Source organism: Dendrobates tinctorius, unplaced genomic scaffold, assembly GCF_039654945.1.
Source record: "Dendrobates tinctorius isolate UK_male_01 unplaced genomic scaffold, ASM3965494v1 ptg000181l, whole genome shotgun sequence".
NCBI lineage: Eukaryota > Metazoa > Chordata > Amphibia > Anura > Dendrobatidae > Dendrobates > Dendrobates tinctorius.
Genome location: NW_027361848.1, coordinates 3019342 through 3032478, shown reverse-complemented (window position 1 = coordinate 3032478; position 13137 = coordinate 3019342). Strand labels below are relative to the sequence as shown.

General features: G+C 42.0%; 1 protein-coding gene across 21 annotated transcripts in view; it reads left to right on the top strand.

The window, feature by feature from the left end:
* AFDN (afadin, adherens junction formation factor) overlaps positions 1-13137 on the top strand; it is a 647761-nt gene that overhangs the window by 332632 nt on the left and 301992 nt on the right. For all 21 annotated transcript variants that reach the window (XM_073551829.1, XM_073551831.1, XM_073551836.1 and 18 more), the window contains one exon: positions 10453-10514. In XM_073551829.1, coding sequence (XP_073407930.1) covers positions 10453-10514 — 62 coding nt within the window. The remainder of the gene's footprint in view (positions 1-10452; positions 10515-13137) is intronic.

Here is a 13137-nt window from a genome sequence, read left to right as displayed (position 1 = left end):
TATTAGATGAAGGATGTGTGATGGGTATATGGGCACTCAACTATGGGATGGCAAATATGTATGATGGGTATATGGGCATGGGACTGTGGGATGGAGGATGTGTGATTTGTATATGGGCACGGGCCTATGGGATCGTGGATATGTATGATGGGTATATGGGCACGGGACTATGGGATGGAGGATATGTATGATGGGTATATGGGCATGGGACTATGAGATGAAGGATGTGTGATGGGTATATGGGCACTCGACTATGGGATGGCGAATATGTATGATGGGTATATGGGCATGGGACTATGGGATGGAGGATGTGTGATGGGTATATGGGCACGGGACTATGGGATGGAGGATAATTATAATTTGCTAAACTATCCACAGTTACTATGCCCGGGCAGCGCCGGACTCTTCAGCTAGTATTAGATATAATTATTTTTGCATCGCTTTATTCTGCGAGCTATAAGTTTGTTTTTTTTTTCGCTGATGATGCTGTGTTGTTCCTTGTTTTTTGCGGGACAAGATGACGTTTTCAGCGGTACCATGTTTATTCATATCTGTCTTTTTAATCGCACGTTATTGCACTTTTTGTTCGGCTGTATGATGATAAAGAATTGTTTTTTGCTTTGTTTTTGTTTTTTTTAAGGGGTTCACTAAAGGGGTTAACTAGTGGGACAGTTTGATAGGGCATGTGAGGGATGTACATGCTGGGGAATTAAACAGTTTCCACTTTGTGGTGATGTAGGTGGTTACACCACCAAAAAGGGGAGGTAATTGGGAGCAGGTAGATCTATCGCATGAATACTGTATTCCCGAGTGGTCTCAATGAACTGTTACAATATTGTTGTTTTTTGTAATTCCCCCCTTCACCTCCCCCATTCCCCCTGATAAGTGTCATTGATTTGGTCATTTTCTTCCCTATTTTTCGAAAACTTGTGAGGAAGAACCGCTATTGAGACCCACTGACCTGGATAGGTGATGGCTAAATCAATTATATTTATTGTATCTGAAAAATTGACTCTTGGAGATAATTTTGTTCTTTTGAGATCTATGGGTAACCACCTCACCTTGAATTTTCCTCTGATATGGGACCTTGTTTTTATGTAAACGGATGAGTTATTGATTTAATATGTATATGGGAGTTATTTGAGAAGCCTGCTCCTCCCTAAAAATTAATGATATTCTCCCTGGAGACTCAATGAATATAAATAGAATGGAAACAGAAGGACTAGTTGAGGTGCATCGTGGACCGCACGATGAGTGTCAAGAGGACGTAGAGCGGTGAACATTCTTGGTGCACGCGTGATTTGCACATGCGCGAAATGAACCGTATTTGCGTTCCACATAGACAGCAAGTAGTTTCCGGGATCTCCCGGAAGTGCATCTGCAGACGCCTCAAATGGAGGGGCGATGGTGAGGTTTGAGTATGGCGAATACCAGTTCTATGGCTTGTATTAATGGGCATCATCCCCACACTGTCTATGGCCTTCTCGTTTTGATGACACGATAAGATAAGTTCTCCTTTTCAGTATGTTCTCCTGATGAACCGCAATATGGGTAAACGTTTCGAGTATATATGGACACTGGATTTTCATAAGGGTAGTAGCTGGGAAAAATGTTCATTTGAAGTAATGTATATGTGCAGTAACAATGTGCTAATCAATTAATAATGCACTAAGAGCACTTTTTGGAGCTACTTAACATGTGGTTCTTTTTTGTTCCCAAAGCTCTATCCTAAGTATATATGGTGTTGGGGATTGTGTGCAGTATGGTATACACCTGTATGATCTCTCCCCTAAAGCAGCAGAATACAAATTGCTTGACATATATATTAGTATAACCGCGCTGTCTGTAATACTTGGTCTATTCCCTCATTGAAAGGGTGTGTTTTGTTGGCTGTCTCCCTAAATTAAATATATTGTCTATTCCCTTATTGAAAGGGTTTTTTGTCTGTTCCCTTATTGAAAGGGTTGAAGCTATTACTAAAAAAAATGGGGTATCATTCTGACCAAATTGTAAAAGTCTCTTTAAATTTGGCTGCATTTACATACATGCATATAACTTCTGTGCTCTGTTGTATTGGATATAAGAGTAATGATTTGATCTGAATTCTCTATTTTAGATTGACTGCCTATTTGTATACCCTTGTAATAGGGATTTCCTTAACGGATATAGTACACGTACCATATCATATATCAGAGCTTGGGTACTATGTGGACTTGATCATATCATACCTTAATTTTTTGACCTTTGGCACCCTGTTTCTTTTGTTAGGGATTTGTAGGGACAGGGAGGAATAGCCGCCGACAAGCGGGGGCGCCATTGTGCAGGTATAGGGTGCCAACCTCCGCAATCAGCCAGGGATATATCAGTTCAATATTTGTGTGAACTCTCCGTCCTTCCTTCTTTATTTATTGTTGTTGCAGACAAAAATAAGTATCTTATTGTTTCTTTGAGTCATTAATTGTCATTTTTCTTAATGAAAAGATTGTCTTTTTCTTAATATAATATTATTAAAAATTATGTTTTATTTGATTTATTTGTTTAAAAATTGAGTACCGTATTTTTCGGATTATAAGAGACACTTTTGTTCCCCCAAATTTGGGAGGAAAGTGGGGGGTGCATCTTATAATGCAAATCTGTGTGCTGCTGTGTTATAGAGTGGGGGGGTCGGCGCTGGGGTAGGCTGGCTGCAGAGACAGCGGGTTTTCACGTGCTCCCGCTCATTAGGCTCATGTAATATTCACTGCACCCGCTGTCTGTTGTGAACTCATTTTCTGATCTGCCTCTGGTTTCTGATTGGCCTGGTGGTGTGGATGAGGGTTCGGTGACCCCTCCTCAAGGGGGGCTACTGTAGTGAACTCTTTCTGGTCTGCCTCTGGTTTCTGTTGAGGGAACTGTTTGTGCTGACAGAGGAGTCGTGAGTTCTCTTTCCGGGCTCCCTCTGGTGGTGGCAGGAGGTAATGAAGCTGATCTAATTAACAGAGACCTGCCACCTGATAATGAGGACGACGATTGGACGTCTAGAGTCTCAGACTGGATTTAAGACAGCCGACTCCCTCTTCCCATGCTGGTGATTTTTTTCCTGCCTCCTGAGGTCTTGGTTTCCATCTCAGCTCCTGTCTTCTCAAGCTACGTTTTCTCTGCTAATGTTCACATTTGATTTGGTTTTGTCTATTCAGTTTTTCTGTGGTCAGCCAGCCCCTGCTGGGGATGTGCTGAATTTCCACTCTTATGTTACTGTTTGTGCCAATTTGCTTTTTGTCCCTTATTAGATGCGCCTCTTTTTGCTCTGTTCTCAGAATATGCCAGAGTGCTGATATAGTGGGTGAAGTCTAGTGACTTCAGGGTTCTTTTTGCTATCAGAAGTGTTGGACATTTTTTGCAGGGTTTTTTGGCGTGATTGCAGACAGTGTCTTTCCTTTCCTGACCTTTCAAGTTAGTGTGGGCCCCATCGTTTGCTCAAGCCTATTTTCCTACCTGTGTTTGTGCTTTCATCTTGTTTCACCGTCAATACATGTGTGGGGGCTGTCTATTCCTTTGGGGTCTGCTCTGGGGCAGTTTAGATTTCCCCTTTTCTTGCTTTAGGCTTATTTAGTCCTCCGGCTGTGACAAGGCGGCTAGAATCATCGTAGGTACGCTCCACGGCTGCTGTTAGTTGTTTGGTTAGGATCAGGAGTCTGCAATCCGCGTAGATACCAACCTCTCTGGTTTTCTGTGACATAGCTTGCTTTTGTTTTCCTCCTCGGTGACGCAATCCTAACAGAATCACAAGCCTTACCGCAGATTCTAGGGTACTCAAAAGCAGGAAAAAATGGTTTAAAAAAAAAGTGACAGAATTTTTTTTATATGTATTTTTTTCTCTGGGGCCGTAGGAGGATTTTTTTCTAATGGAGATTAAGCAATTGTCTGATCGTGTGGAGCATCTCGCTGCTGAAGTGCAGGGAATTTCCTTTTATCTCTCTCAGTCACATGCTGTTGAACCAAAGATCCCTACTCCTGATGTGTTTTCTGGGGATCGGGTCTAAATTTTTGAATTTTAAGAATAATTGTAAATTATTTCTTGCCCTGAAGCCTAACTCATTGAGGAGCGCTGTGCAGCAGGTTAAAATTGTCATCTCCTTGCTGCGCGGCGATCCCCAGGATTGGGCTTTTTCTCTGACACCTGAAAATCCTATTCTGACTAATGTGGACACATTTTTTCAAGCCTTGGGGTTGTTGTATGATGAACCTAATGCTGTTGATCAAGCTGAGAAAACCCTGTTGGCATTAAATCAGGGTCAGGATTCTGCAGAGTTATACTGTCAAAAATTCCGAAAGTGGGCAGTCCTTACTACATGGAATGATGGTGCATTGGCAGCTCTCTTTCGGAAGGGTTTATCAGAGACCGTAAAAGATGTTATGGTGGTATTTCCTGTTCCCTCTGGTCTTGATGATTCTATGTCATTAGCCATTCAAGTTGATCGGAGTTTACATGAACGTAAAACTACACGAGAGGCGTTGCCACCTTTTGAACAAACGTCTGAACCTATGCAATGTTATAGGGTTTTGTCTAGGGCGCAACGTCAGGAGTTTAGAAGGCGTAATAAGCTGTGTTTTTTCTGTGGAGACGCCTCTCATACGATTTCTGTCTGCCCTAAACGAGAGAAACGTTTTGCACACACATTTGCTGTGGGCAGTGTACAACCTAAGTTTCTTTTGGCAATTACTCTGATCTGCTCCTTACCACATTTTCCGCTAAGGCTTTTGTAGATTCAGGAGCAGCTTTGAATCTGATGTATTTGGACTTTGCTAAACATTGTGGTTTTCCCATGATACCTTTGCGGACGCCTTTTCCTTTGAGGAGTATTGATGCTACTCCTTTGGCGGAGAATAAACCTCAGTTTTGGACCCAGGTGATAATGCGAGTTGCCCCAGACCAGCAAGAAAATTGTAAATTTTTGGTGCTGCACAATTTGCATGATACTATTGTTCTGGGTTTTCCCTGGTTGCAAACTCATAATCCAGTTTTGAATTGGAAATCTGTGTCTGTGGCGAGTTGGGGTTGTCAGTGTGTTCTTAGGGACACTCCTGTTTTCTCCACCTCTCCTCAGTCTCATGATATTCCTGATTATTTGGCCGATTTTTCTGATGTATTTAGTGAGAAGTAAGTCTGCGTCTTTGCCTCCTCATAGGAGTTATGACTGTGCAATTGAGTTGATGCCTGGGTGTAAATTTCCCAAGGGTCAGCTTTTCAACTTATCAGTACCCGAACATGATGCTATGTGATCCTATATTAAGGAGTCATTGGAGAAAGGTCATATTAGACCATCCTCTTCACCCTTAGGTGCTGGGGGGTTTTTTGTGGCCAAGAAAGATGGTTCATTAAGACCTTGTATTGATTATCGTTCCCTTAACAAGATGACGGTTAAATATCAGTACCCGTTACCCCTGTTGTCTGATTTATTCTCCAGAGTTAAGAATGCCTGCTGGTTTACTAATCTTGACCTCAGGGGGGCGTATAATCTTATTCGCATCAAGCACGGGGATGAATGGAAGATGGCGTTTAATACTCCGGAGGGACATTTTGAGTACCTGGTGATGCCTTTTGGGCTCACTAATGCCCCTTCTGTCTTCCAGTCCTTTTATGAATGATATTTTCCGGGACTTTGTGGATAAGTTTTTGATCATCTATCTATATGATATTTTGATGTTTTCCAGTGATTGGGATTCTCATGTGGAACATGTCTGGACTGTGTTCTGGATTTTGAGTGAGAATTCACTGTTTGTTAAGGGATTGAAATGCCTCTTTGGTGTACAGAGGATTTCATTTTTGGGATTTATTTAGTCTCCGTCGACTATTGAAATGGACCCGGCCAAGGTACAGGTCATTTATGATTGGGTTCAGCCCACTTCTTTGAAGGCTCTCCAGAAGTTTTGGGGTTTTGCTAATGTCTATCGTAAATTTATAGGTAATTTTTCTGGTATTGTCAAACCAATGACTGATCTGACCAAGAAGGGCTCTGATGTGCTGAATTTGTCTCCAGAGGCTGTCTCAGCATTTCAGGAGCTTAAGCGGAGATTCACTTCTGTTCCGGTTTTACGGCAACCTGATGTCTCACTTCCATTTCAGGTGGAGGTAGATACTTCTGAGATTGGTGCAGGAGCTGTTTTGTCCCAAAAGATCCTGTGACTTCTAAGATGAATCCCTGTGCCTTCTTTTCTCGAAAGTTCTCCCCATTTGAACGCAACTATGACGTGAGGAATCGGGAATTGTTGGCCATGAAATGGGCATTTGAAGAGTGGAGATATTGGTTGGAGGGAGCTAGACATCAAGTTGTGGTCCTCACCAACCACAAGAATTTGACTTATCTGGAGTCTGCCAAACGCTTGAATCCTAGACAGGCTAGGTGGGCCTTGTTTTCACGCGTTTTAATTTTGTGGTCTCTTTTCTTCCAGGCACTAAGAATGTTAAGGCAGACGCCCTTTCTAGGAGTTTCTTTGCTGATTCTCTTATTGTGACCGAGCCTACTACCATACTAGGTGAGAGGGTAGTTCTTTCTGCCATTTCACCCGATTTGAGACTCGTCCTGGAGGAATTTCAGGAGGATAAACCTGAGCGTTGTCCTATGGGAAAATTGTATGTTCCTGACCAATGGAGGAAGAGAGTGATGTCTGAAGTTCATGCTCCTCATTGGCTGGTCATCCAGGTATTTTTGGTGCCAGAGATTTGGTGAGTCGGCCTTTTTGGTGGCCTGCCTTATCTCGTGATGTCAGGAATTTTGTGCAGTCCTGTGGGACTTGTTCTCGGTCTAAACCCTGTTCTCGCTTTAGTGGGTTGTTGATGCCCCTGCCGGTGCCCAAGAGGCCATGGACCCATATCTCAATGGATTTTATTTCTGATCTTCCTGTCTCTCAGAGAATGACTGTTATCTGGGTGATTTGTGATAGATTTTCTAAGATGGTCCATCATGTACCACTCCCAAAGTTACCATCTTCCTCAGAGTTGGTGCCCTTGTTTTTACAACAGGTGATTCGGTTGCATGGGATTCCTGAGAACATTGTGTCGGACAGAGGAGTCCAGTTTGTTTCCAGATTCTGGAAAGCCTTTTGTTCCAATCTGGGAATTCAGTTATCTTTCTCCTCTGCGTTTCATCCTCAGACCAATGGGCAGACTGAGAGAACAAACCAGACTTTGGAGTCCTATTTGAGATGTTTCATATCTGCTGATCAGGATGACTTGGTCTCATTTTTGCCCTTGGCCGAATTCGCGCTAAACAATAGAGCTAGTTCTGCCACTTTGATGTCGCCCTTTTTCTGTAACCTTGGGTTTCATCCTCGATTTTCTTCAGGGCAAGTGGAATCTTCAGCCTGCCCAGGTGTGGACACTGTGGTAGAGAGAATGCAGCAGATTTGGGACCAAGTGGTGGTTAAGTTGTCACTCTCTCAGTAAAAGGCCCAGCGGTTTTCCAACCGGCATAGGACCATTGGTCCCCGGTTTAAAGTGGGTGATATGGTTTGGTTGTCATCCAAGAATATTTCTATGAAGGTTGTGTCTCCAAAGTTCAAGCCAAGATTTATTGGACCTTATAAGATTTTGGAGATTCTTAATCCTGTTTCTTTTCGATTGGTTTTTCCAGTTACGTTTAAGATGCATAACGTATTTCACAAATCGCTGTTGAAGAGGTTTGTTGAGCCAGTAGTTCCTATGGCGGCACCTCCTGACCCTGTGTTGGTTAAAGGCAATGTGGAATATGAGGTAGAGAAAATATTGGATTCTCGTTTGGTTAGACGGAGACTCCAGTATTTGGTCAAATGGAAGGGTTGTGTCCAGGAGGATAATTCTTGGGTCTCTGCCTCTGATATTCATGCCAATAGATTGGTTCGTGCTTTTCACCGGGCCCATTCTGATTGGCCTGGTGGTGTGGATGAGGGTTCGGTGACCCCTCCTCAAGGGGGGCTACTGTAGTGAACTCTTTCTGGTCTGCCTCTGGTTTCTGTTGAGGGAACTGTTTGTGCTGACAGAGGAGTCGTGAGTTTTCTTTCCGGGCTCCCTCTGGTGGTGGCAGGAGGTAATGAAGCTGATCTAATTAACAGAGACCTGCCACCTGATAATGAGGACGACGATTGGACGTCTAGAGTCTCAGACTGGATTTAAGACAGCCGACTCCCTCTTCCCATGCTGGTGATTTTTTCCTGCCTCCTGAGGTCTTGGTTTCCATCTCAGCTCCTGTCTTCTCAAGCTAAGTTTTCTCTGCTAATGTTCACATTTGATTTGGTTTTGTCTATTCAGTTTTTGTATGGTCAGCCAGCCCCTGCTGGGGCTGTGCTGAATTTCCACTCTTATGTTACTGTATGTGTTTGCTTTTTGTCCCTTATTAGATTGGCCTCTTTTTGCTCTGTTCTCAGAATACGCCAGAATGCTGATATAGTGGGTGAAGTCTAGTGACTTCAGGGTTCTTTTTGCTATTAGAAGTGTTGGACATTTTTTGAGGGTTTTTTTGGCATGATTGCAGGCAGTATCTTTCCTTTCCTGTCCTTTCAAGTTATTATGGGCCCCATCGTTTGCTCAGCCTATTTTCCTACCTGTGTTTGTGCTTTCATCTTGTTTCACCGTCAATACATGTGTGGGGGCTGTCTATTCCTTTGGGGTCTGCTCTGGGGCAGTTTAGATTTCCCTTTTTCTTCCTTTAGGCTTATTTAGTCCTCCGGCTGTGATGAGGCGTCCAGAATCATCGTAGGTATGCTCCACGGCTGCTGTTAGTTGTGTGGTTAGGATCAGGGATCAGCAATCTGCGTAGTTACCAACCTCTCTGGTTGTCTGTGACTTAGCTTGGTTTTGTTTTCCTCCTCGGTGACCCAATCATAACAGCCGTCCATCACCTCGGTGCTGAAGCTGCGCTGAGTTGGTAGCCAGGGGAGCAGTGCATATTACATGTGCCTGCACTCACCCCCCCCCGAACCCATCATTATAGTCACCGATGATCGTTCCTGCTCCCAGCTCCCCTCGTGGCTTTCCTGTGGCTGCTGAGATTCTCCTGCAGTGCGTGTGGCAGCAGCTGCTCTTTCAGGAAGTTCATCACTTCAGGACCTTCCATGATGTGACCAATAGGACCTATGGTCACGTGACTCCCAGTGTGCACTGCGAGTCACGTGACCGCAGGTCCTATTGGTCATATCATAGAAGGTTTTGTAGCTACAGTGAGCTGCCTGAATGAGCAGCCCTCGCAGGACGAGGACCTCCGCAGACACAGGAAAGCTATGGGGGGAGCTGGGAGCAGGAAACATTATCAGAAAGTGAGTTAGCTGTTTATTATTTTAATATAGTGCTTGCCAGCAGGGGAGAAATATAGGGACGGGGGCCATGTGTGACAGCAGGGGGGAATATATGGACAGGGGCCATGTGTGACAGCAGGGGGGAATATAGGGACGGGGGGGACAATGTGTGCCAGCAGGGGCGAATATAGAGATGGGGGGACAATGTGTGCCAGCAGGGGGGAGTATATGGACGGGACAATGTGTGCCAGCAGGGGGGAATATAGGGATGGGTGGGACAATGTGTGCCAGCAGGGGGAATATAGGAATGCCAGCACGAGGGAATATAGGGACACAGGGGCCATGTGCGTACCAGCAGGGAGGCATATAAAGTGAGGGGGGCCATGTGCGTGTCAGCAGGGGGGCATATAGAGAGAGGGGGGCCATGTGAGTGCCAGCAGGGGGGCATACAGTGACTGGGGGGCCATATCCAGGATGGGATGGGGGGACTATGTGCCAGCACAAGTGGGCAATGTGCCAGAATGGGGGTTATATAGATACCAGGATGAGGGACATATATACGGTATATGATTTGAAAGATGGACACTGGCATTATAAGATACACCTCCATTTAACATAAAATAATTTCTCTTTTTCTTCACCAAATTTGGGGGTGTGTCTTATAAAGTGAAAAATACAGTACATATTTTGGTTGAATTGCTTTTTTGATGGTACCTTATTATCCTATGTATGGTGACGTAAAGAAAAACACATTTTTTTATGGCTAAAGTGGAGAAAACAAATCACCATTTTTTTTTTTATTCCATTTACCGATCATTGAAATGCATCTATCTTTTTCAATACTTTTATTAAATACCAAGCTATGAGGAGACAGAGAGTGCCTCCTACCCGGTCTAACTACTTAGATGCTACAGTCACTATTGACCACTGCTAGAAAATCTAATCTAACTAGATGGCAGTAGATTGGTATTGTACTCCTGCATATGTACAGACGCCATCATGGAGGTGGTGTCACTTTAAAACTTTGAATACAGATATTATAATTTCTACTTTGCTTTGAAAAAAATTCTTTAAAGTCCATTAAATTTATAAACTAGGATACATCTTACGCTGTCTCTTATTACATACCCCTTTTCTAGTCATGTTGACATTTTGTTTTTTACAACAAGCTTTTCTAGCTTTCTACACTTTCTTGTTCTGTAGAACCCAGGAGTCTCATGCAACAGATCATGTATTGCCTGCAAGCATTGAATTCAGAGAAAATTGTAAGTATTGAATTAATTTAACTGCTTTTTTGCTATTTTCCTCAATTTGCTTTTTGCCTGACATTTGTTCATGTATAATAATTGCCATATTCTGCCCACATTTGCACATAGCATGATTCTTAATCCCTTAACGATTCATGAGACCAACGATCAAAGTGAAATATATTCATGTCCTACAGTTAGGACTAAGTGAAAAAAGTGATAAAATATGTAAAAAAAAAAAAAAAAAAAAAGAAAAGCACACAGTAAGAGAAACTTTTTACCACTAAGAACAAGACTTTTGCATTAAAACAAAAATAAACAAAAAAAAGTACACATAATTGGTATCACCGCATCCAGAACAACCCGATCTGGAAAACAGTCAGGTTATTTATTCCATGCGGTGAACACCGTACAAAAAAATAAACCATGCCAAAAATGTTGCATTTTCATCATACTGACACACAAACTTGAAAATAACGCTATAAAAAGTAATGCGTAAAATAAAATTGTATAATTGAAAACTCCAAATCATTACACAAAAAAAGAGTCCTAATATGGCTCATTTGACAAAAATAGTTTAATAAAAGTTACAGCTCTCAGAACATGGAGATGCAAAGAAAAAAAAAAAAAAAAAAAAATTGTCTTTGCATCGCCATGGTCTGAGAGCTGTAACTTTTTTTTATTTTTTTTTGTTGAAATGAAATATTGCTTTTAGTGTGTAAAAGTTGCAAAGAATAAAAAAGCTATATAAATCTGGTATTGCTATAATCAAGACGAATAAATCTGTCTGATCACTTTTTTACCAAAGAATAAAATAAAGGAAAAAATTATAAAATCAACTAAATTACTGTGTTTTTTGTTCATTCTGCATCTGAAAATAGGAATAAAAAGAGCGTAAAAAAAGTTTTGTACCCTAATATGGTACCAAAAAATATCTTCAACTATTTGTTTTATAAAAAAGCATTTTTACTCTGTGATTGGTAGCAAAACGTAACAAAGTTATAAATTTGGTATTGTTGTAATCGCACTGAACTGAATGATAAAGAAGTCTTCTCAGTTATACCGCATGAAAGTCATTTTCTTATACTCCTGTTTATTCATTTTGCCCCCAAAAAATCGTCATCCTGCTTGTCTCATATTTATCGTGTGCTCTCCTCTAAGTGCTTACGTTTGGGTTTCTGTGTAAATCCCCCCCAAACTAATGATTCAGAACAAATCACTCACCACAATGAGGCAGATGGTGTCAGTTGGTCTCCATCTGGCCCCTTTTCCTGCGATGTTCCATCATTTTAGGTGTCTTTTTAGTGTGCAAGTGTGGTCGACCAGAGTTTTGTAAATGCATAAAAAGATGGCTCCAACCGGAGCAGACATAAAATGGAGACCAAATTAACTCCATTTGCTCATTATATTATAGTAAGTGGTTCCCTTGTGGGTCTCCTCTGAATTGTCTATTTGTGGGATTTACACTGAACCCCGATGTAAGTGCTCAGTGTAGAACACAAGAATGTGGTCCCAGCCTTATGCTGAAACCAATTTAAAAATAAACCAATAAAAACCATAAATTATCCTGCGCAAAACCAGTCACGACTCAGGTCAATCATGTCACTGGAAATATAGAGGGGTGTCCACAATAATGGAAGAACAAAGACTATCGGAAAGCGACATGGCTCCCACTCCCTCAAATAAAATCCTCAAAAACCGAAGTAAGCAATCACATGTTTAGCATTACTGACGACAGGACGAGCCCACTTAACAATTTGTGGGATTCATGTCTCCAGAAGCACAAGCTGGGCACAATATATGGGCACTAAATTAGCATAATTACAATTCTCCAGAATAAATCATGGCCTAGATGTTAAAGTGAAAAAAACTTGAGGGGCCAAAGTAGTCCATGCAGTGATAGATTAAGTTATTGAGAGGTGCACTTTCTAAGATGGGGTCATTTTTAGTTTTTTTTTCTTTTTTTTTTTGCTGTTCTGGCACCTTTTGGCGCTCATCAAATGTCACCCACAAACTATTCTAGCAAAATTTGTCCTCCAAAAGTAATAGTCTCCATCCTGCTGTTTGGCCAAACAGTATTTTCCGAAGACATATAGGGCCATCACCATATTCAAGAGAGATTGTGGGGCCCAATTTCACCTATTAACTGTTGTGTAACTGACCAATTTGCAGCTTATAAAAAAATACATTTTTACAATTAAAATGTTATGTTTCCGTGGTCCAATGTGAGGTACTTTTGGGTTCAAAATACTCACTAGTCCCATACTGAAGTTTACAGTATGTGGCTACTTGTGGGAGTTTCTGCTCATTTGGCACCTCAGAGGCTGGGCTTACGGAGCTCACAATCTACTCAAACACAATATGCGTTTTAAACGCAAAGGAGCACTCCTTTCCATCTGATTCCAGCTGTGAATTCACAGTAGTTTTTCGACACATATGGGGTACTGCCATGCTCCTAAAAAATGACATAAATCGTCCTTTCCATTTTCTCCTACTGACCCCTTTGGGAATTTAAAACATTGAGGCTGGCTAAAGTAAAATTTTAGCGGATAAACCCTTTGTTTTTAAATTCTGTGCTGTAGTTTGTGGCATAAAAATGTTCATTACGTCAATAGATGAATTCCTTATGGGGTTTGGTTTG